This window comes from Cydia pomonella, chromosome 14, assembly GCF_033807575.1.
Source record: "Cydia pomonella isolate Wapato2018A chromosome 14, ilCydPomo1, whole genome shotgun sequence".
Classification (NCBI taxonomy): Eukaryota; Metazoa; Arthropoda; class Insecta; order Lepidoptera; family Tortricidae; genus Cydia; species Cydia pomonella.
Genome location: NC_084716.1, coordinates 14,222,967 through 14,248,838, shown reverse-complemented (window position 1 = coordinate 14,248,838; position 25,872 = coordinate 14,222,967). Strand labels below are relative to the sequence as shown.

Here is a 25,872-nt window from a genome sequence, read left to right as displayed (position 1 = left end):
TAATGACTGAGTCATCAAGTTCATTGAACTTCAGGGTCAAGAGTGTTATTATATGTGTGTGTGTGTGTGTGTAGACTGCATACTAATTTGTTCAATTTAATTGCTGTGGTTACTACCTAATCATTGATTAAACTGCAAGGAATGATTAGAAGTAAGTACAGTAGAACCTCTGTTATCGGAACTAATTGGGGCTGAGAGTAGTTGGGATAATCAAAAGTTTGTATAGTTGAAATTTTGTTTTTTGAGACAAGATTAATCACCTTACTCACTCATCTCACTCACTGTATTTGATTTCCTGTGTATTTTTAACTGTATAGTGCACAAATATTTACTCAATTGTTATAGTTATTAGGTATATGAAAATTTGACAGACATTAACAGTAATATACCTGAAATTCGGATTTTTCAGAATAAAAATACAAATTGAGGTAAGTCAAGTCACCATATTTGTTACATCATGGATTGTTATGGTTGTACATTAACAGTTAGTTGCCTGCAGCACATATTATTTGTGTGATTGGGGGTTTTCTGGTTGCGGTCCACAAATAAAAACAAATGTAATATTGATATTAAGCTACCATCAAAAGGAGTAAAAAGTTTTTAACAATAGTTTTCATAAAAAACATACCTATTAAAATTAGTACTGTATATCAAGTTTTTAGTGTTGTTTACATACCCTGCACAAACTTTACTGATACGTTTGGCCTAAAGGTTGACTGATAGAGAAGGCCTTGTGATATTAAGTCCATCTTTTGTATATTTTTTTACTGAGCAATAAATAAAATCGTAAAAAGTGTAACATTCTCACTTGTTGATATTACTTAACCCACTTAGCAGCATGGTCTTAACTGTTAAACAACAGTGTGAACATGTTAAATGCCTCCATTCATTAGCAAACAGGCTTAAGCATTATGCACTGTAGGCATTATTAATTAAACATTTTTTTGGCCTGTAAAAAGTTTGTTAGGTAGAAAAATAGTGGATCAAACAATGCTTCAAAAGTATGTACCATTCTGTAACAGCTTAACAAAAAAATATGGTTCTATATGTAGAACAATTAAGACTAAAAGATATACTTTTGAACTTGAATTTTAAAGATATTTCTATATTTGGAAAGTTATTTGGAATATCAGATACTTTTGGCACATTGTTTCATCCACTACTATTGATGTTGACTGTACCTACTTATAAAATGAAAACTTTATTTTAGTTGGAAATCTAAATATGTAGTTCAATTGGTATTTCATCAACATATTCATTCTACACTGTAAATTGCAACTGTAAGCCATTTTTGAGAACTGGTTTGCCGATAGGTGTACATAGACATAGACATAGACATATAATTTTTTTATTTAACACCACATTGAAACATGTTTACAGGCAATACTACAAAACATTACAAGCCTTAAACTGAAACTTAATTAGGCACAAATTTATGTTTACATGTAGATATAAAAAACTTTTAAAATTATGATGCTAAAAAGGAGCGAACCTCAGCATGTGTTGCAGCAGGCTTACCTACTACAACGCTGGTTTTCAGGCCGACCCTTCGTACAATACGAATTTACTTGCTGCTTGTCGGAAACTGTATGGCTAAGACTGTTTAAGTTTGTGTAGAAAATAATATAGGTATGCAAATATATGTTTATGTTTATGGATATATTTATAAGATTATACTGTATGATACTATGACATATGTGATAGTAGGTTTAATGTTTAGGCTAAATAAATACGTTGGGTAATAAAGTATATATTGAGGAAATAAATAACATGAATGTAATAATTTTACTATAAGTAAGTACCGAGATTAACAAAGTTGAACGGCGCATAAGAACGATTTCGACCACTACAGATACGACGGTTTTACTCTAGTACCAGTAGGTAGCATGCTTTGAAATTCTAGAAGTTGTTGTTTGAGTTTTAATTTAAAAGTACTAATTGTATTTAAGTTTTTGATAGGTGGCGGTAAGTTATTCCAGCATTTTGTTGCTGAGTATTTAAAACTACCTTTGAAAACGACAACGTGACAGCGAGGCAGTAACAAATCATCGCAAACCGATCTGATTCCATACAAGCTTGACCTGCACCATTATGTGTATACCTAATATCAGGGAGACCAAGCTTTGCTCGGAAAACGTATAAAAACTCAAAAATGCGCGTTTTCCCAGAGATAAGACTTAGCTAGATCGATTATTCACTCCCGAAAACCCCCATATCGCAAAAACTGAAATCGTTAGAGCCGTTTTCGAGATCCCTGAAATATATAAATGTATCTATATATACAAGAATTGCTCGTTTAAAGGTATAAGATACTATATCCTGTATTATGTACTCTGAAAATGCTGGGAATGTTAATTTGCGTAAGTTAATTAAAGATAAGGTAACATAACATAACTAATTAAGTAATTTAGAGAAAACTTTATTTTATTTTATAATTGTGTGCTCCTCACAAATAAGGAAGTAAGATAGTAAAATCTGTAAACATTATTATCTCTATGCTCGTACTTTCATAAAGCAAATATATAATTAGATTTTGAACTTTGACTTGTACTATGCTGCAGCTGTGTTGCAGAGCAAACAAGTACAGTTAGGTTCATTGCTTGTTGAATCCTGATAATGTACAGTATTATGTAATAGATAGCTGATCAAACAACTGCTAGAGACATTCAAGTAGTTTTTAATGTTCTGTTAATAAATGTGCAACATTAGATTATCATATTTTATCATATTTATTGCACATAGGTAGTAGGGATTAAAGACTGTGACACCATTCGAAAAATAAAAAAAACAGTATAACCAGCTTAACAAAATCACTTTTAATACGACCTGCGTAATACGCTATATTACACTAATCCCTGCGAATTGTTTTCTTTTCAAACATTTTTTTGGTAAGTTTTTCCACATAACACGCGTTATTGGCGTGGACCCTTCAAAGTCATTCCGACAATAGAAATTTCCGAAACCTGTAGAACGCGGGCAAACAGGTGGGAACTAAGTTGCATGTATGAGCACCCCGTGACTAGTAAGTAATGTCTATTGTAGCCCAAACAGAAGTAATAGCCCCCATTGAAGTAATTATGACGCCAATGATATCACGCTCTCCTATGCATCTTATTGAATCGGCCTTGGGCCTACGTGTTAATGCTCTTCTTGGTCTGATCTCATACAAATACATATTTTTAGGTATTGCCTAATGTATGTATGCTTTGTGGCCTATTTTAGTAAGCAGGGGAAAATGCATACAATTAGGTATCTAAACAAGACGACAGTATTAGCTTTACATTAGGTATACATATATATTTTTGAGGATGAGTACAATACAGTCACGAGAAAGGTTCTTCCTCCTTCCTTCCGGCCCCTTCCATACAAAGTTTCCAATTTTTTAATTTGAACCTTATATTATAAGTTAATTGGAAAGAATTTAGTTTTTTAATAAAATTATACAGCTAAAGAAATGCTACTTTATTTGGTTACTGAATGGTTCTAATTAGATTGAAACGGCGGAGTGTACATTGTAATGCACATTGGGTCTCACGAGGAAGTAACAATATTAAAAAAATCTCGCTTTTCTCGACTGTACGTTGCTTAAGAGGTTTTTATTTCTCTTCAGACTCAATGATGTAACGTGAACTCATATAGTTCATGTACTTTTATATGCATATGGAAGTAATGCCAAGGTAAAATATTTGTGACACTTCCTGTTTGATTATTTTGATTGCAAAAAGGGAAATCCTGTTATTTTCCTATTATTCGCACCAAAGCGGAACTTAGCTGCGTATGTGCCTACTTAAATTGACATTATATACGTTTTTATATAACATGTATTTAAAAATTCTGGTACACCTATCATTACTTAAACATATGATGATGAAACGCTTATATTTTGACTTATTATAATCGTTGTACCTACTCTCGTCACAAGAAGCGGAAAATTCATATTTTCCATCCTCAGATTGTCTCAAAGCATTAGGGCTCCATTCATCTCACAAATGTAGGACGCTGCGAGGGTAACAGAAACCGAGTTTAACTCAAATAAATAAGCTCTTTCATAACTCAACTTAATGTTCTCATGAATAAGGCTCAATTTTAAAGAACAACCGAAAATGGAAATGAGCAAAAGTTAGTCCCTATTCCTAGGAGTTTTTGTAAGAAGGCATTTTTAATCATTTAGCGCCTTTTTTTGGATACCCTACTTTATTGTTGTAGTATGTACACGAAGATTTACTTTGGCGAAAATCATCTTACGTCTAATCATTACTTACAAATGATGTATAATATACACGGTGTTTTTATTTAATTCCGTTAACTTCGGGGTATGGCTAACTAAGTACATTTAAGGAAACTAAACGGCATTAAGTAGTTAATTTTCGAAAATTTGTATTTTTTTAAATTGTATTTTCAATTCAATACTGCATATAGCGTTGTTGTAATACGGTTATGGTTGTGCCGTTCTCCACTTACTAATGGGAATGTTCTCGCGCGTTTTATGTTCCCCATATAAAACGGAGAACATTCTCGAAAACGGCACAACTATAAACACGGTGATTATCTAGTTATATTTAACTCAACCGAATGTCATCAGTACCCCTAGTGTAAATTTGATCGACATCATAACGTGACGAACGCGTTTGCGTTAAGTCTCATTTTGTATAGGATTTTGAGTTTCCAAAACGTCCCGCTTGGCGCGCTCTTTCTAAATCACATACAAAATGAGACTAAACGCAAACGCGTACGTCACGTTTCGAAATCGAATTTATTTACACTAGGGGTACTGATCGTTCGAGTCCAAGTACAGCGTTAAGTGCAAATGTATAAACTCTTACGAAATACTAATCAATGTGCAAACAGGCCCTAGGGCGAGAGTACGCGTTCATGGGGGCCTTATCAGATATAAAAAAAAAATATTATCTATCTCCAAAACGGATACCGGTGTCTTTGAGAAATAATTTAAGCTCAAGAATGCACCCCTGAAATTGACAGAGTTCAAAAAAACACGGTGTATCTTATACATTTAAACGAGCAATTCTTGTATATATATATTTCCGGGATCTCGGAAACGGCTCTAACGATTTTGCTGAAATTTGGTATATGGGGGTTTTTGGGGGTAAACAATTGATCTAGATTAGTCTTATGTTTGGGAAAACGCGTGTTTTCGAGTTTTCATGCGTTTTTCTTTCGACGCAGAATATGGTCGCTAATTTCGTGTTGCCGGCCACTGTCCGTCTGGTCCAGCGGGTTAAGACGCGGACTGCTAAACGAGTGTTACGGGTTCGAATCTCGCCCGGTGACTAACTTTTTTTTTTATATGTTCAAGTTTATATATAATTTTTTAATTTTTATTGTTCTAGACAAGTTTAATTTAGTAAAAAATGTAGTTAAGATTATCACCTATACACCACCATATTACAATAAATAGTTATAACCGAGCTAAGCTCGGTCGCCCAGGTACTGGTTTATTTAAACATTACAAACATAAGATTGTCAACAACTCTACACTGCTAACTGCCAACCTTATTGCAAAGACATAAAGTTTGTGATGGCGCGCGCAGCCACGCATCACAAGACCACGCCTCCGCCGCGTGATCTGTCCCGAGCTACCCATCGCGCCGCATGCCGGCCGCCGAGCGACTGAGAGTCGCTGCCCCCGCCCGCGCCCCGCGAGCCGCGCACTATAAAAGCCAGCGCGGTCGCCTAGATAGCAGGCAGTCGCTCTCACCGCCTTCTGCTGTGAGGACCGCTGCTCTCCCGGTACGAGCCGGCGTGTTTTCAGACGCGTTAAGGCTCCCGGTCCCTAGCCACCCTACCCTTCCTGATTCCCGTAGGCCAGTTGAGCCGGCGTGTTTACAGACGCGTTAAGGCACCTGGAGTACGTACCCTTCCTGACCCCGTAGCCCAGTCGAGCCGGCGTGTTTACAGACGCGTTAAGGCACCTGGAGTACGTACCCCTTCCCGATTCCTTATCCCGGTTGTGCCGGCGTGTTTACAGACGCGTGAGGGCACCCGGGGTATCCACCCCTATACTATCTCGCTCCCGTCACAACCACCCACTCTTAGGGGATACCGATCCCAAAACTCGCGAGTAGCTTAGGGTCCGCGCCGTCCCGTAATCCTGTTGCTATAAATTAGAATCATCCCCCGCGTCGTACCTAGCCTAGGACATCTAGATTTAAGAGGCCTTTATTTTATAATAAACCGGCATAAAAGCCCGCCGATTTGTGTTACAGTATTACCTTTGGTTTCTTTGTCTCACCCTGCACCCTCTCTCTCCTCTGAGCTAATTAGGAAACCCTTGCTCCCGTCTGGAACAAGGGAGTTGTATGAGGCCACGCCCGCCCCGGCGAACGTGACCCCATCACATCTGGCGCCCAACGAAATAACTCACGTAGGAGTCCATACGGTATCCTGGAAGGAACCGGTGCTCGAGAGAGGACAGGGGTAGTTATAAATAAATAAATAAATATATATACCGTAGGGCTGCTACACCGTAGCATTACCGCATCCATTTGGGGGGAGTGTCGCTTCCCGCCCATCCGTACATCACATCTAGCGTCCAACTAAATAACTCACGTAGGAGTCCAGACAGTATCCTGAAAAGAACCGGTGCTAGAGAAAGGACAGGGATAAAAATAAATAAATAAATAAATATTTGCCATATACCGTACCGGGTATATATACCGTACACCCGCTATACGTAGCATCACCGCACCGATTTGAGGGGACTGTCGCATCCCGCCCACCCGTAGATCACATCTAGCCCACACAGAGGTACACCAGGAGTCCCGACGCTCCATCCAGGTAAATTCAACTCTCGCATTAATAACCCTTCTCCGTACAACCGCTGCTTACCGGTAGGTATTATAGATGCCTACAAGTTGGATATACCGGCTGAAGAAACCCGAGTTGATACAAGAAGCCACAGAACGTGGCATCCCGACCGAAGACTTAACCTTAGAGGAGATACGTAAGAGCTTCGTGGAGGTCCTGAAGGAAGAAGAAGCCGAAAAAATGGCAGAAAACAGAGCAAAGGTAATAACAAAACTCATAAAGGAGTGGAACCTATCATTCAGTACCACAGACGACGCCGTCGAGTTCATAGAAAGGCTGGAAGAACTCATCAATGCGAGCAACATTAAGAAGGAGGATATATTACCAGCACTACCACGCATCTTAAAAGGTAGGGCGCTGCTCTGGTACAGAAATTACGTTGAATCATTGACCAATTGGGAGCAATTTCTGCAAATATTTAAGTTATACTACTTTCCTGCTAATTATGAAGAGGATCTCATAGCCAAAATCGTCACCAGAAAGCAAAGAGTCCAGGAGAGGTTTACCGATTACGTCACGGATATACAGACACTAATGCGCAGGTACGGAAACCTCAATGAGAGAGAAAAGTTATACCGCATCCACGAGAATATGTTACAAAGCTACAAGCTATACATTAAAAGACAAGACTACAAGACCTTACCAGAGCTATTAAGACTGGGAACCGAGTATGAAAACATAAGGACACCCATAGACGGTACAACAACGTCATCAGGAGCATGGCGATACACCGGCGATGACGCCAAATCGAGTGACGACGAGCAAGCAAACAGTGAGCAAGCGACCCAAGGTAGGGACGACAGACGCCACAACAACCTGAAACCGAAACCCGAACAGGGAGAGAGTACGAGCCAAACAGTACATCCAAGGTACGACCCCAAGACCAGTTGCTGGTCCTGTGGGAAACCGGGACATAACGCAGACGCCTGCCGAGGCAGACGTCAAATATTTTGTAGTCAGTGTGGAAAACTGGGAGTACTGAGCAGAGCATGCTGCAGAGAAGCAACCTGGAAAGGCCAGGAAAAGGTAGGAGCAGCCGACAGTCTACAGACGAGCGATAACCGCCTATACATGAATTTACGCATAATGGGAAGACGATACCGAGGCGTTATAGACACAGGCTCCACCAACTCGTACATCAATCAACAGGTATACAATGAATGTAAGGACCGCGCATACCAGGATAAGGTCAAAACAAGAGAAATAGTACTAGCAAATGGGACCAGGACGCAAGCACACGACAACCTGTTGGTCGACATAGTAATCAAGGAGGTAACGATCAGACACTGGCTGAGAGTGTTGCCGTCAGCCACGGACATTATAATAGGAATGGACATCCTGAAACGACTTGGAATGTCAATACAATGGCCAGGAGAAAGCCAAGACTCAGATGACCGCGGTAATAATAATAGCCAGCGGCAACACAAAGAAACCGGAGAAGGAGAAGAAACCGTAGAAAGCACAGAAGAAAACAAGATCACACCGGAACCACAACAGCAAAACCAGAATAGCACAACCACCGAATCCAGTCAACAGCAGCCAACCACACCGCTCACACAGGTACAACATAGGATAAAACCGAAGCAAACAGAACCCGTAAAACACAGATATTATCCACGAAATCCGAAGCAGCAAGAAATAATAGATAAACACGTGAGTGAAATGTACCAACCCTGTGTAGATTTCCGTAAAATTAACCAGATATCCGAGAAAGATGCGCACGCAATACCACAGAGAAAGTTATACAACAGAAGAGAAAAGGTGCTTAGCAATCCGAGGGAGTATAAAGAAAATGAAAGCATTTCTAGAAGGCGACCAGTTCACCGTAGGAACGGACCAGCAAGCAATACACTGCTTGAACAGCATAAAGGACCCCACAGGCAGGTTAGCCTATATCGTGTGTCGGAGCGCAACTCAAAACGAGATAGCAGACGGCCTATCCAGAAATCCAGTAAGTACAGCGAGAGAACACGAATGGTACAAGGAAAAATGGCACCAGCTGACCAGGAATCCCGACACAAGGAGGAAAAATGTAAGCAAGAACAAGCGTCGGCCATACAAAAAGGAGATTATGACGGAAATAAACGCGAATGGGCCCCGCAAGTCAATCTCGTCCTGAAAAGAAATCACAATTTATCCAGAGCAAAGCGCGACTATGCGGCAAAGTTAGCACCACAATACGTTGGACTGTACGTTGTATAAGAAAAAAACCAGTGATATATCTATAAAAAAAAAAAAAAACCCAGTGAGGGTACCAACAACCTTCAGAAAAGGAACTTGGGATCCTTAAACGTCAATTTGGCGTAAGAAAAATACATATAGGGAGGAAAACACGCGCGAATCCGACTGAACCAGAAAATCCGAGTAAAACAAGTAAGTTACAGACAAAGGGATACCCATACATTAGAAGAGCAGAATAGAATTTAAAAAAAAAAAAAACACGCGCACCCGCCCTACGAATGCCACCGCAAGAAGGAAAAGAAGAATAGGTATTAAAAAAAATGATATATACATAGTGTAGTGAAATAAAAATACAGTGCTGTAAAAGACAAAACCAATAAAAAGTATAAACCGTGAAAATAATATACGAAACAAAAGAATACAAAATAATCATATAAAATACAAAATACCTTTAAAATAAATTTATATAAGTGAGATAGTAAATGGATAAAACCATAGAAGCACATAACAATAGTAAGTAGGATACATACACTGGGTAGGTAAATAACAAATAAGTGAATTGGTAGCATTACGATAAGTGAACAACAATATAGTGGAAATAGTATAATAGTGTAAAAGCAATATAGTTACAATAAATAACTTTAAAAAACAAACGACGCGGGTAAAACAGAGAACATAGGCTAACAATAAATGAAGATAAATAGACACATAATTAAGATAGCAAGTATAAACGAAACATATGCATACAAAATACCGGTGCGACATAAAATAAAATGCCTCAAATTAAATAAACATACAGAAAAAAAAGGAATACGAATACTTAGGATAAATACAAAAATAATAGATAAATAGAATAGCATCCAGTAAATATCAATAAAAAGACAAAACAACAATGAACGAGGAGAGATAACAACTTTCAACCATCATGTTCTAATTCGGTGATTTTTCCCAATAGGTAAAAATCTCCAGACGGGTGACGGGACTGTGATGGCGCGCGCAGCCACGCATCACATGACCACGCCTCCGCCGCGTGATCTGTCCCGAGCTACCCATCGCGCCGCATGCCGGCCGCCGAGCGACTGAGAGTCGCTGCCCCCGCCCGCGCCCCGCGAGCCGCGCACTATAAAAGCCAGCGCGGTCGCCTAGATAGCAGGCAGTCGCTCTCACCGCCTTCTGCTGTGAGGACCGCTGCTCTCCCGGTACGAGCCGGCGTGTTTTCAGACGCGTTAAGGCTCCCGGTCCCTAGCCACCCTACCCTTCCTGATTCCCGTAGGCCAGTTGAGCCGGCGTGTTTACAGACGCGTTAAGGCACCTGGAGTACGTACCCTTCCTGACCCCGTAGCCCAGTCGAGCCGGCGTGTTTACAGACGCGTTAAGGCACCTGGAGTACGTACCCCTTCCCGATTCCTTATCCCGGTTGTGCCGGCGTGTTTACAGACGCGTGAGGGCACCCGGGGTATCCACCCCTATACTATCTCGCTCCCGTCACAACCACCCACTCTTAGGGGATACCGATCCCAAAACTCGCGAGTAGCTTAGGGTCCGCGCCGTCCCGTAATCCTGTTGCTATAAATTAGAATCATCCCCCGCGTCGTACCTAGCCTAGGACATCTAGATTTAAGAGGCCTTTATTTTATAATAAACCGGCATAAAAGCCCGCCGATTTGTGTTACAGTATTACCTTTGGTTTCTTTGTCTCACCCTGCACCCTCTCTCTCCTCTGAGCTAATTAGGAAACCCTTGCTCCCGTCTGGAACAAGGGAGTTGTATGAGGCCACGCCCGCCCCGGCGAACGTGACCCCATCACAAGTTCATCGATGGTCACAATGTCAGTAAGAGTACTAGTACTCAGTGTAGTTGTAACAATGTTAGCTGCAAATGACTCCATAACAATGCGGTCAAAGTTATTATGTGAATTCGTTAAATCTAAACGCTCTCAATTGAAACTGTTATCACTGCACTCATTTTGATTGTTGGTGTTTTAAATTATCATAAATCATAGACGAGACGTGACTTGCCGACGTCGTGCGTATACCTACTAGAGATGTGCCGACTAGTCGCCGACTAGTCGGGAAAGCCGACTATCCGGCTACATTTATAGTCGGCGACTAGTCGGCGACTAGTCGGCAAAATGAGCCGAATAGTCGGCTGCCTAGATCTTCCAAAAAAATAAGGAAATAAAATAAAAAACCACCACACTCGAAGTGTCTGCCGATTGGTACCAGTCCACCTCACGAAATAAGTACTTGGCATTGATTACTTTACTTGAATCACCTTCAACATCGTCAAAAAATGTCCACACGCGTGATTTTCTTTTAGACATACTTAATGTTTATAAAGATCACTACTTGTTTATTTAAACTTTTAAACATCAATTACGATTCGTTTTGTATGTTTTTCTAATAATAACACACCGGAGCAACAAGTGAATCGGAAAGGTAAACAAAACTAGTCAAAACATGAAAACGCAACCACGTGCGGCAGCGAATCAGGCGACCCGAACGTTCCCGATTACGCCCGAACTTAGGCGAAGACCATAGTCGGCTACGCCGACTAGTCGGCCGACTAGTCGGCCACCTGACTGCCGACTAGTCGGCTAGTCGGCTAGTCGGCCAAAACCGTAGTCGGCACATCTCTAATACCTACATATATTTACTTTGTTGTGTTGTATTTCATAAAGTGAAGAAATGGACGAGGTTGCAAAGTAGTCTTATTCAAATAATGCAATAATTGACACTAAACAAGTCTGTAAAGAAATTCTAATGCGTAATGATTTGTCTTATAAACGTGTCATTGTATCTTTTTAATACTTATGCTATAAAATTACCACAAAAAACTACGTTGACAGCGAAACTGCACTGATTAAACAATTAAAATACACTTAAAAGCTAAAGAGAACACCTTCACTTGAAAATACCTGCCTAGGTATTACTGAAGCTGTAAAAAAATACTTTAGATGGGACCAAATTTCGTATGTTCATCTTCCTCACATCATAACTCCGTACCCGAATATACGAAGTGCGTAACCATTATCATACCATCACAACTCAACTAGGCACGCGTGAAAAAAATCAGGCCCTGTAATCATCGCCGCAATTGCCCTGGGCGTCCCCGCCGGGGCGCCAGTCTCTGAAATAGGTCAAATATGCTCAGCTTATTAAATTGCCTATTTTCGGAGGCTGCTGTTAAAAACTTGTGTTTGCGCGGTATCAACTCGCGAATGTTGGGAGTTATGCTTGCTCGATTATTTAGTTTTTTTTTTGAAGCTTTATAATGTAATACTTAAATATACCCCTAGCTCTACATACCATGGACGAGTTTTTATCGATTGCGTGATTTATGTTATACTTACGATATATCATCCTTCATTCGTCACTGTCTTGTCTTGTCAGAACGTCGTTATATGTGCCGTGTTCTATCTAGGTAACTTTTGGCCGAAAACATAACATATCTACCGTGTAACTTTCCAATACACCACCTGTTAACAGGGGATAGATTTTGCAAGTGACTTTCTGACTGACCAGTGTAAGCACTTTTTGAGGAAGATTTGTTACGATTGATTGATTTGTTTTGATACGTGAACAAAAATAAACATTAAAATCTTCCATTATCAATGTTTAAATGAATTACCTAAGGGTTGGCAAAAATATCTACCCTAAACCATAAAAGATCCTAATTTCACCGTGGTGTTGATCAATATTTAAATAATAATTTTACCGTGAATAGAATATCCATTGAATTCACAATAAAAATATTGTATAGAGCGGCATAAAAATAGATCTAAAGAAAAAATACCCCAATTTTGTCACCCGTCTCGCCAAATCATTTTGTTATTATGAAAATTAGAGATACTAAAACTTATTCCAAATCCTAAATGTTTGATAAACTCCCATGAATCCCATGATACAAGTTCTTGCGGAATTATGATTTTAATGCTAGTTAAGGTGAACTTATGTACTAAAGGCGAATTCAAGGCACGTATTTTTGCACTTCTTTTGCGAACAAGATAGAGAAACGGCATTTCGAAGAACCGCGAGATGCATAGAACTGGCCGTGCGGCCTCCAAACCTGATACCACCAGTTCACCTTCCAGTTATGCAACGAAACCAGACCGCCGCGTACGCATGCCCAAACCGACGTATGCGCATTGTAACCTACATGGCATATAAGCCGTTTTAACACGGAACTGTAAAGCTATACTTAGCCTAGCGTACTCTCAAGGATGCTGGAGTAACTTGAGTTTGCATACATGTGTCAAGTTGCATAGAAATCCAAGTGTAGGATTGGATAGGAAAAGCGGTCTTAGAGAGTAAGTATTACATATTGAAAATGGCGAGGTTATTGACTCACGTTACGTCGTATTGCCAACTTCATTACACACAATATTATTATGATGCCCTTTTTAGTGTAGACGCATTACCAATGCCCCAGCAGGATGTTGCTACGGACTGTAAGGAACGTTCATTTATAAATACGGCTCTGTGCCAAAATCATGGCATATATATATTCTAACTTTTAAATTACGAAAAATAGGACTTTTCACATACTTATATTTACAAGTAACAAAAAACAATATTATGTACGTCTTCATTTTCGTATCTATTACTTCTACCTTAGTCTGTGGTTTGCGGCTTGCCAGAATTTCACGCATAATGTAAACGCGAATTGGAAGCTACCGAAAAATACGTTCAATGCTATGAAAATGGAGTACAACTTCACTATATATGATGGAATCAAGAATGAATCGGGTCCATTAACCGGCAACCAAAATCGCTAAACAATTCAAGTCTTAAAATACCACATAAGCACTACTTACCACGAATATTTACCACAAAGCCTATATATAAAAACCAATATAACCTTATGAAACTAGTAAGTAATGCGAGTGATTACGCCTTTTCTTTACTCAGTTCAATAAGCTAATACCTAAATCCAAATAGTAGTAACTCTATCTGATTCTCATAGTTAAAAAAAAAGCCTTTTGTATTCGGTAAGTAAAAGTCTAAAGCGCGTAATATGGTTAAATAACAAAGTGTCCGTTGTAGTACGTGACCAGGGTACAGAATCGCGTCCTCGGTGACGCCGCGCTGTGAATTAATAAATAGAGTATTTGCATACATTTCCGACCGTTGACGGGTTTTCTCGTAGGCTGTGATGGCGGTTTTCATGCATTTTATTCCTACTAATTTCAAGTACTTACTTACCTAATTTCTAATCCGAGGATGCGGGAAGTAATCAGATTCAGACTATCAGGGATATGATTATTAGGAATAATAGGAATCACTTATTATCATTATTATAGTCGAAGTAAACTTCGACTAATAGCCAATAGAAATATATAGAAAGTAGTATGGAACGTTCATTTCATTTGTTTCTTACATAAAAAATATATGGGGTAGAACTTTATAGTTAAAACAACAAATTATAGCTAACTGTCCGCTCTTAACGATGATAAGTCATAAGAAAAAAATAATGTTCCCCTTCCTCCTTCATGTTAGTAGTGTTTTCCTGTAGATCTGTGGCAAATCCTGTAAATGTATAAGTAAGCGCAAGTCCTTCATGCGAATAGCTACGAGCGTTGTTGAGACCTAATAGAGTTATATGTAAGACGATTGACACTAACTGTGAGTTAGGTTCATCGCGAAACGATATCAGGGTATCACATAACATGAGTCACATTTCTACAGTTCGTTAGGTTAGTATAGAATTACTATTGCAACAATTTATAACGATACTGATTGGTTATATGTTTGTCGCAGGAGGCGGGCTGAGCAGTGGCGTCATCCTACAACGCTTTCCAGAGATCAACTGGGACGACACTCCTTTCCACGAAGGTATAGAATGGGTGAGTTATCATGTGATTTTTCTGCTTTGTAGAAAGTAGCTAACTGGTTAGTGGTATAGCTTGCCTTGTTAACCTTGAAGTGCTGAATAAATGTGTTCCAATAGATTGTGTCATGATGTGCACATTACATTACGTTACCTGACTTGAACTTTCTATCTAAGCTAGATTATATTAATTTGATTATATTATAACTCACGATTGTCTAATATATTACAAAATATTAAGATAATCTTTGTTCTTCTATTGGCGTTCTTTCTACATTGTGAATCGATGATGCATTTTCTAAGCCTTTTTGAGACCCTTTTCCATGGAAAATTTAACTTCAAAATATAAATATATTGCCAGTCCTTGTACACGTGCAGCCTGTGGGTTAACTATACTCAGAGGGCAATAAACGCCTTGCGCGTTCAGTATAATAACATACTAAGGATGCTGTTGGGTCTTCCTAGGTACTGCAGCGCTTCTGGTATGTTTGCGGACTCACATATAGATAGTTTCCAGACCATATTGCGGAAACGGACAGCTTCCATTATGCGCCGTGTACGTGAGAGCCCCAACAGCATCCTGAGTCTGGTGGCAATCAGCCTAGATTGCCCGATTGCTAGATACTGGCACAGTCTCCATATTCCTACATTTAAAATTTTAATTTTAATTGCATTTATTTAAGCTTGACATTTTAATTTATTTTTGACTGCGCATAAACTTGTCTATAAATATATATTTTTTTTCTTTCTTTCCATCCATTTTTTATTTTAATTTAATCAATGAAATGCTTAATCATGTAAATTGTAATGTCTAGTTTTTAAGTCCATTTTAATTTTCGTTTTTATTTTAATTCTTTTTATAAATGTTATATGTATATAGTATCAATGTTGTCTGCAAAAATGATTTTATTTTATATTTTATTTTTATTTATATAAAGTTCAATCGCTTGCATGGGACACATAATTTCATGTAATGCTTTATTAATAGATTGGAATACCTATCACTGACGAAATGCAAGACTTCGAACAAGAAACGAGTAGATTGCTTTGATATAGTGTAATAGTATTTTGCTATTCTATACATGGTTATCCTGATCTATCTGGGTACTGCCGACGGTTGAAACACGAAAAACTACATAAAGTTTCCTCTCAGTTCTGCCAGCCACAAGGATGGGCGTTGTCGACGGAGCGGTCGGAGCCGCGCTTCTACGTGTCGGTGCTGACGGATGTGGACGCGAACCGGCACTACTGCGCGTGCCTCTGCTTCAACGAGACCGTCGCCATCACGCCAACCAAGCCTGCAGACGAGGTAAAAGATACAAATTTCAACAAATACCGCGCATCATGCCGGCTGTACATAATACTCGTCGAGAGCCTCTCGCCGAGTCTCGGTTTAAGGGCGAGACGAATGGGTTAGACCGAGACGAGAAGCGAGCAGTCATGTATATATATATATATATATATATATATATATTTTTTAATATATATATATATATACTCCCGTTCTCGGCCTGTCTCGGCGTCTCTCGACGAGTGTGTATGTCGTTAGGAATCGTGGGAGAGTTCGATTCATTCGCAGCATATACCCTCGTCGCTTTGTCGAAGCGTCCGCGAACTGTACGTATTTTATATGAGATGCTCTGAGTACATTTCCTTCGTTAGTTTGTGTATTTGCCTCTTTACGACTCTATCGGTCGAATTTGCAAGAGTGATAGAGAGACAGATTACGAAATTTCGGTTTTTTTTTGGGCTGGATCATAAAATGTCAAAAATTCCTAAGGGTCAGAGTAACGCGATGATCTGTTAAGGCTGAGATCGAATCCAAATATTAATTTTATCATCAAAGGATTTTCAAGTGCAACGTGGATCATGCCTTCTGCGTGTTATTAAATTTATTGGTCCCCGAAAACAGAGAGGACGATTTTATGATCTTCAGCTTTAAGATCTCAAGATGATGGCTTTGTAGATGGCAGGGCTTATTAAAATGAAAACGGTCAAGTAGTATTCTATCTTGTCTTATTTTTAATCGATCGATATCTGGGGATTGAGACCTTGTCTTACACGAATTATAAGTGGGTTTACTTGCGTTTTTAACTTTAACGTTGAATTCCTCAAGTTTACGGAGAACAGTTTATGAACATAATTAACCCTGAAGTATGCAATAATGTGCCTCACAATGGAGCTAGCGCGGAATATTTGGTAGCAAACTCGTTATAAAGCCGAGCAAGCTCCCGATCCAATAAACTTAACACAGGCTAGGAATTTGTATATTAAAACTATAAGTACTCTCTGAATCTAGAGTATTACAAATTTGTGAGTTAGGCTGAGATGCCTGAGATACACTGAGAAAAAAACAACATTTAAAACAATTGAAATTCCATTAATAGTTCATAATTTTAAACAGTTTCATATGAGCCTATCAGGCAAAACAGTACATTTTACTGTTCCGAAAAGACAGTAAATTTTAATGTTTTGAGTGGCTAAAATGTAGTAACTGTTCGTTTATTTTTATCGTTTTTTCAATACTTAGAAATGTCAAAACAGTTAACGTTACTGTTTTGTATTTACTGTTTTTCAAACAATTGTTGTATAAAGCAGTTAATCTTAATGAAAATCACTTTTATGTGTGCTCGATAGATCCAATTTTTTTCAGTGTAGCTGATCTGTAGTTAGGTATTAAATGCAACAATAAGCCTTCAAGCGTTTCACTAACACTCCAAAAGCCGTTTGAGTGTCAAGTTATATTATGCGAACTGTAACGCAGCCCTTTAGGTCTTTAGCTCACAAAGGAAATGAGAACATAGCAATGATTTGTGGAGGAATGTCTTTGTCGGGTCTTGAAGAATGTTTAGTCTTCGCTCTTCCTTCGGCAGTTTTAACTTTTATTTCGATCAGATAATATTATTATTTCCGATCGTACTTTAAGATTTCACTAGAGGAAGTGATAAATATTCACATAGTTTTCTTATTAGAATATGCCGTCATGGCTACGATAACTCAAGCACTTGATGCTTTATAAAAATTATACACTATTGCATTTCGTTTAACTTCCTCAACTTTCAGCGGTTCATCTTATAGTTGCGCTTCCTTAATTAATGTTATGCCGTTTGTGCAAAAATATAAAATGAGGAGTATATTTTATCTCTTTTCTTTTACATGTCTTGGTTCATTTTCTGGCATTTGTAAATCGTTATGGTATCGTCAGACCACCTAAGCTTGGGGTACCTACACCTACACAATGACTGTTCGAGTAACATTATGCCTCCTAACCAGTCGCTTTTCCGTCCATAAGGATTTGTCTTTACGGACGGTTCTACGATACCGATATACTGTGTCGTTACATTACGTATTACTTTGATTTATATAACTTTAGCTTGGTGTACGCTAAGTCTAGACAATAACCTAGCCCTCCACAATGGCTGACCGACTAACATTGTGCCTCCTAACCAGTCGCTTTTCCGTCCATAAGGATTTGTCCTTAAGGACGGTTCTACAATACTGTGATATACTGTGTCGTTACATTGCGTATTACTTTGATTTATATAAGTTTAGCTGGGTGTACGCTAAGTCTAGACAATAACCTAGCCCTACACAATGACTGACCGACTAACATTGTGCCGCCTACGCGGTCGCTTCCGTTGATAAACTCGATAAGGACTTGTCCTCAAGGACACTTCCACAATACACTGATATACTGGTCAACGTTACGTTGTGTATTAACTTTGATTTATGTAATCATTTCTGAGATAAGATAGTTGAAAAATATAAGTGATAGCAAAACTAACATATCTTGCTTTGGTTTCATTGCACCAAAATATCATAATGCCATTATCTTTATTATGTCCTATGTATCAAAAAAACTTGGCCCCAAATGCCTACATGTCTAATTGTTACCTTCTTAAAATGGTCGCATGTCATAACGACTTTTATTCATGTCGTCCAAGTCTCAAAAAGGTGTAAATATATTGCACAATTAGTCGTGTCAGATATTTTGAGCTTTTCATATTGCAGATGACTGTACAGTTAGTTTCATGATCAATACGGAAGATATGTATTTTCGAATACGTGTCTCGGACACATCTGACCACACATTTAAACGGTTGGCCATGTCATGCGGTTCATGGAACGGCCGGTTTTGATTTGCGAGTGATTTAAGTAATAAAGTTTTATAGGCGATTATTGAAGTTTCTATAAACTATAAAAGCGTTATGGTTTAGCCTAAGTAGCGGTTTTCTATTTCTTATTTTCTCCGTAAGGTGCATTGAGCTAACTTTGAAAGCGGGGTAATTTTGACACTGGCAAATGTATACTAAACTTCTACTGAAGCAACAGTAAGCCTTGGTTAGCCTTGTACTAGCGTAAATGTTGCAAAAGTGTGTAGTGCTTCCGGTTTTATATCCCGCTTTCGAAGTAAGCCAATTAGTGCGGGTCCTTAGCTCGAATTAGTATGGAGGTATGGAAGGTACGAAAGTTGGCATGAATATAGCTTTTAGGCTTACCATAGTTGAGGGCGTTGCGGCTATAAAAGAGCCGCACTAAATGCGGTTTATTTTAAAGCGTTAACAAAACGCAAAGTGCACAATTATGTGTTAGTTTACGAGTACTAGTTTCCTTGAATTACATCATCGGCATACAATTTTAATTTTATCTCTACGTATGTAATAATGTGATAAAAGATAAAACCTATATCCAAGTGAAATTATGTTATTAATATTAATAACTTATTAATATTAAACTTGAACGAATATGCAAAAAAGTTAAACGACTCCGACTGAACCATATCTCTCCAGTGATCGCCAACAATTCCAAATGAATTAAAATCTATTTTTTGTATAATCTCGCCGTATATCTAAAATACATGCACTGAAATACACTACACCCCTTAAAAAAAGGAAGTATCTTTTATGATATTTTTTAACGACTTACGCCCTTATGTCTTATATTCTGATTGCAGGGGTCGTAAACATTTTCCCCTCGGCCCGATCAGGAATCCTAATTCATGATTCAGAGTCACGGAATCTCTTATCTTGTGGGGTTCTGCATGACTTTTTCGTGAACTTGATTTACGATATGGTACGAGTGACAGCGAAGAGATAAAATATCGTAATAGAAATGAAAGAAAAGGTTTGCTAAGTAGGAAATAAACAATCAATTACTGTATGTGTGTATATTTCACATTTCCAAGCCAAGACAAAATTTATTCCTTTTTGGCGTTTTGTTTAGGATATTAAAAATGTAAAACAGCAAAAAATAGAATAACAAGTGCTGTTGACTATAAGACGTTAGATAATGATCAAGCCGCAATCCGCGGTGGGGTGGCCAGCCAACCGTATAATTTTACCCCCCTACGTTATAGTGCCCCTGTTTTCATCTACGTTTTTAGTAATTATTGTTATAATTTCCGCTCTTATATTTAAAGTGGGCATGTCCAATATATAAAATTGAAACCACGTATACATACCATTACACTTATACCATTTACATCGTATAGATAGAGACCAAGTGGTCTGAGATGAACGGATGACCTAAGGCATGCTAAGACTACTAGGGTGCAAAGCTAGGATATACTGTTGTGTCCTAATGGTTTAAAGTAGTCCCTAAGTCCTCAACTGTACTGTACAGTAGGTACAGTCGTCTCTTAACTACGTACTTAACAATCTTAGCATGCCTTAGGTCATTCGTTCATCTCAGGCAAGTGGTCTGTATCCGTACCATACCAGGTTATATTAGATATTATATTAGATTGGGTCATCTCCAATACAGGACGAGCCCTATATTATGGATGTACCCAAAACCGAAAAGCTTTACCTACCAATGCTACAATACAATGTTCTGTGTCGCTATTGTTCGTATAATGTACTTTTAATTCCCCAAGGAAACTCGCAATCAAAGTTACCATTGACTTCTTTAATAGCTAGACTACGTCACAGTCCTGTAGTTCCGAATGCACCCTGCACCTGTTAGATTTGATTATCGCCTTCCGCTCAGCGTAAAAAAGGGCATCGCCGTCGGCCGCATTATGTGCGCTCGCAGGCGACGTGACCGGTAATTTGAACTGGGCGGACTGAGGACACAAAGTAAGCGAAAGCGGTAGCGGGCGCGATTTCAGTACGCCTTGTAAAAATGGAATGTGCGCTCACTGGCGACGTGACGGATAAGTTAAAGTGGGCTGACTAAGTACACAAGACTAGCGGACGAGGTAGTTGATGCGGGAGCAGAAGCGATATATGGCGTTATTCATAAATGTGTGTCAAATCTAACAAACCGTTGATAATCTTTTGTCCCTATCCGTCGTTTTGACTTTTCCGTTTATTAAAAAGAGATAAAATTTTATAGTGGTTTTTAAGAGGTTGCTAAGCCTTAAGAATAAGAGGGTTAGAAGTTTCGAGTCGAAACTTGGACATCTGTTTTAGATTTGCACCTTTCCGGAGAATTTCACAAACGCTTTTTTAAACCAAAATCTGTTATCATTTAAAAAAATCCTTTTTGATTTCCTTGTCCCTTAGGGACTTAAAAATACTAACCCGCCAATCGTACATCACCAAATGGCACCCTTAGCACGTACACGCACATCACACTCGCATTCCCTGTGGTCTGCATAGATATACCTAAGTACGACCAATAGCAACACCCGTCTAGCTGTTCACTAGACCATGCATATATATACAGTCACTAGACTGTCAAGTGTCAAACGTGATTTTTTCACGGATTTATGTGCAGCTTTTTGTAACACTAGATTTCTAATTAAACCGAGTGCGAGTCTGTAGAAATTTAGAAAAGACGCTCAAACGTAACACAGCTGTGATTTGTTTTTGGTTTTATATCGTAATATATAGGCACACTAACGAGGTTTTCCTTGCGTGAGAAAAATTGCCACTACAAACAACATCATTTTAGTAACATAGGTACTAAATTAATTCATTCGTCTGTTTACCTAGATTACGGCGAGCATTTACGAGAATTGTTACATCATTAATTATAATTTTTAAAATAAAATTTCTTGATCTAAACCGGCAATACTCAACCTGCGGCCCGCCGGGCTATTATAGGTGACCCGCCAGGTGATCCTGGTATCGATGCATTACCTTATGCCATCCAGACGTCACCTTAAAGCAAACTTATCGCTCGGGACAAAACCGTCGTTTTGGCAAAAATAAGGTTGAGTATGGCTGATCTTAATCCAATTTTGTTTGCATTCATAATGAACTTTTTATTATTAGGATTACTAGGCGTAATCAAATTGTATCATCTGCAAGATCCGAGTGCCAAAACCCACCCTACAATACATTATTTATCGACACTATTGAATAAGAGATCCCCATCATTAGAGCCTGCATCTTGATTGATTTAGGCGGGGGAATAGATTTATGACTCTCTGGCGAACACTTGGTTTCCTTATTATCTAATAAGTAAGGAGAAGGAGAGTCGTTTCGAATATGTTTTCAGGCAAAATGTACTACCTTGTCAATTTGTCATTCAAGTTTGTATGTAGTTTTTCCGGTTCTGCAGCTAATAATTTTGGTTTGCATGTAAGGATTATTTCACATCGGAGCGTTCTTCGTAACAAAGTTCTTATAGTTTTGACAATATTGAAGCTAATTTTAGGGTCCCGTGCTGAAAGCGCAAAATTTCAACTTGTACTTGACCAAATTATTTACATTAGTGCAATATTGAACATTATATCACTTTGCAGTGCATGGAAATACCTTTGTTTTCCTATTAGCGCGACAAATGTTTTCTTTCATTTACATTTATTTAAATTACCAGAACGAGCATGATGTTTAAATTTATATGTTCCTCGTATTTGATTTTGTTCATAACATTAACACATAATTAACTTAATAAACAACTCAGGTCGTCACGTCACTAAAACGCTTATAAAAACAATCGTAAACAGCATGAATTAAACAGTAGCCGTTTGTTAATGTTAAAACCTGTTTGAAAGTTCTTTGCGATGTAAGTGACATTTATAATCACTGCAATACAGTAGAAACAGGTGGCTTTGATATAGACGCTTAAATATTAGAAGCGCCTCGTATTTAACAATTCCAAATTTAATATTCATTCAGAAAAGTATGACAACTGGTGAGAAGTACGTAGTTACAGCTCGATTATTCGACACCCCACCTGATCCCAATTTTTAATTTAATTTATCAAGTCAGAGTTCTTTAGAAAGAGTTTAAGAAGAGTTCTTTCAAAATAATGACGAATTAGGTTTGTAAAATTGTAACTTTTAACTTAATAAAGTCGGGCCGAGCTAGGCATTATAATTTGTAAGAAAATGCATGCGAGTATCACGAACACTGCATAATAAACTTCAATTGCTGACTGATAAAAAATGTATAAAAATGAAATTAAATCTGTTGTTCCCTTTTTCACATGTTTTTATCACATTGCTAAACATTAAAAACCAACACTGACCTTTGATATGACGAGAACAAATGACGTCACAGCTCTGACGTCACCCTTTGTGAACGAACAGGAGATACGCTCCGGTCCATGTTCCATATGACTCACTTCTGGTTATGCTTTGCCCACATGTCTTAACAGAAAATAATTGAGACACAAAAGACCAAGTTTGTTTTTAATTGTGACTCAAAAGGGGAAAGACAAACGAAGCGTGAGTGCGCCGTGCACTTACACTTTATACTCTCTGAGTTAAATCGGCCAACCGAGTATAAACAATATAATCGCCAGATACAGGATTCAAGTTTGTGTTATAATCTCAGATTGATTTTTTGGATCCTAGCTCTAGTTGTGTTGTGTGTTTAGCTATTTAAGACCGATTACCAGATCTTTTCCGAATATAAAACGTTTCCTTTTTTAAAGTCCAAAATTAAATTAAATTATGGTAAATCACCGCACTGGTGAGCAATACCGAGAATCTAAAATAATTGTTTGTATTGGCTACAACTAGTGCCTATTGTAAAACATGTAAGGGCATTAAATTTCATTCAACAATCAATTCAAAGTATAAAGTTGCAACTTAAGCACAAAGCATTGCGCGACCATGTATGTTTTTTTACTATAGTCGTAGTTTAGATAGAAATGTTGCTTAGTTTTAAAAAGGAATCTAAAGTTCTAAACTTTAGAAATAAAAGCAAGTTCGAATAAGTCGTATTTATATGCTTAAACATATTCTAACTTTAGAAGTAGTATATTTTCTTAGGCCTAGAAATCGTAATTGCTAGTGCTTCGGTTGGGACGTGATAGTCTATTTATCTACCTACTCTATTTAGTCTATCAAATAACCTTGTCAGATCGAACGTGGGCTTGGTCGTAGTGAGATAGACAGATACTTAGATACGTATATCTTATCTTATAGTGATCGTATAGCTATCTTATAGGTAAACCTTGTTAGTTACAGTAGAACGCCCTTCAAAGATATGTCAGAGGGTGATTCCGCATAGCTAAATATAAGGCGATTGTGATTTACCCCAATATAAGCAGGTAAGTAGTTAATACTCGTATTAATCAACTTAGTTTTCGGATGCATCGTATGGGCGCCCAGTATCAAATAAGAGTGACTATCACTTTTTAGGGTTCCGTACCCAAAGGGTCAAACGGGACCCTATTACTGAGACTCCGCTGTCCGTCCGTCCGTCCGTCCGACCGTCTGTCACCAGGCAGTATCTCATGAACTGTGATAGTTAGCCAGTTGAAATTTCTACAGATTATGTATTTCTGTTGCCGCTATAAGATAAATATGTCTTTCCGATCTCGAGGTTCTCATCCAATCACCGAAGTTAAGCAACGTCGGGCGGGGTCAGTACTTGGATGGGTGGCCGTTTTTATAGATAATGGTACGGAACCCTTCCTGTGCGAGTCCGACTCGCACTTGGCCGTTTTTTTATAAAACATCTTTCAGTCCATTAAGTCTTCCACTTCAAGGATTTAGTTAGGGGTGTTTTCTCCGTTCTTTTTTATTTATTGAAATATTACGTAGTGGTAGATATCAAATTATATTCAGGAATTTCAGAATATGCGAAGAGCAGTTCGCATATGTAGACAAAAACAAACTGCCAAGTTTTTGGTGACATATTTTTTTTTTTCGTTCATATACTATACTTCTATATACTACCGGGTTCATGGACATGGACGCTTTTGCGATTTACTTGGAACCTATATTATAATTTATTACACTTTTGCTTGTATTACTAATGCTCGTACTTCGTACTCTATGGATAGGTACTTTGTTTGTCCGAAATAAAGAAGTATTTATTTGATTATAAATGAAAATTTAGCATTATAAGTACTTAACAGTGAAATGTGAGCAAAACGCTGCTCAAATCGCCATATTCAGAATAGATATTGATTAGTTCAAAAGCGGAGCGAATTCTCCGAGGCACGTCCAAAAAGTAGGCACATGTCGAAAGCAGGTAGAAAGTTATAGAGCATTCATGAGACGCGCGTGACGCGGGTGATAACTGTAACAAATTAAAATTAGCGCGTTTGAATTGTGTGCCATTTTTTACAAAAAGGGCACTTATGGTCGGTTGTCCATAAGGCGCTATTACATCAATCTTAAATATGAAATGAACCTTATTGACAACCTACAATGTGGTACCTTTTCATTGAAAACGTCACAATTAGTCATAGACTTGATTGAGACAAGTAATTGCGATTGCGATGTGACGTGAGATAATCAGGGTTTTTCGAATGATTAGAATTGATTGATTAGAATTTGGCATGTTATTATCCAAAACAAAACAAACAAGTAAAAGGGGTGTATTCCCATCTGTCCCTGCCGGGCACAGATGGGAATAGGCGCTACATACAAATCATTCCCATCTGTGCCCGCCTCTTGAATGGCAATGGTCATGTGGGGCGGGCACAGATGGGAATACACCGTAAAAGGGCAATATAGGTAAAGTTATACTACTTACAAAGTATTTACGTAAGAATTGTATCCGATAAATGACTATATTACATCCAAACGCCTACTATAGTCTACGTATTTTCTAAAAATCTGTTAGGTAGAAAGATGCTTAACGTTACTAACGCTCAAGATGCCGTAGGTCCAGAGAGCAGAGTTTT

At 38.4% G+C, this 25,872-nt stretch overlaps 1 protein-coding gene across 1 annotated transcript in view; it reads left to right on the top strand.

Moving 5' to 3' along the window:
* The window catches only part of LOC133525017 (myotubularin-related protein 13), a 90,132-nt gene that overhangs the window by 2,145 nt on the left and 62,115 nt on the right, over positions 1 to 25,872 (top strand). The window contains exons 2-3 of the mRNA XM_061861207.1: positions 14,766 to 14,851; positions 15,989 to 16,144. Coding sequence (XP_061717191.1) covers positions 14,766 to 14,851; positions 15,989 to 16,144 — 242 coding nt within the window. The remainder of the gene's footprint in view (positions 1 to 14,765; positions 14,852 to 15,988; positions 16,145 to 25,872) is intronic.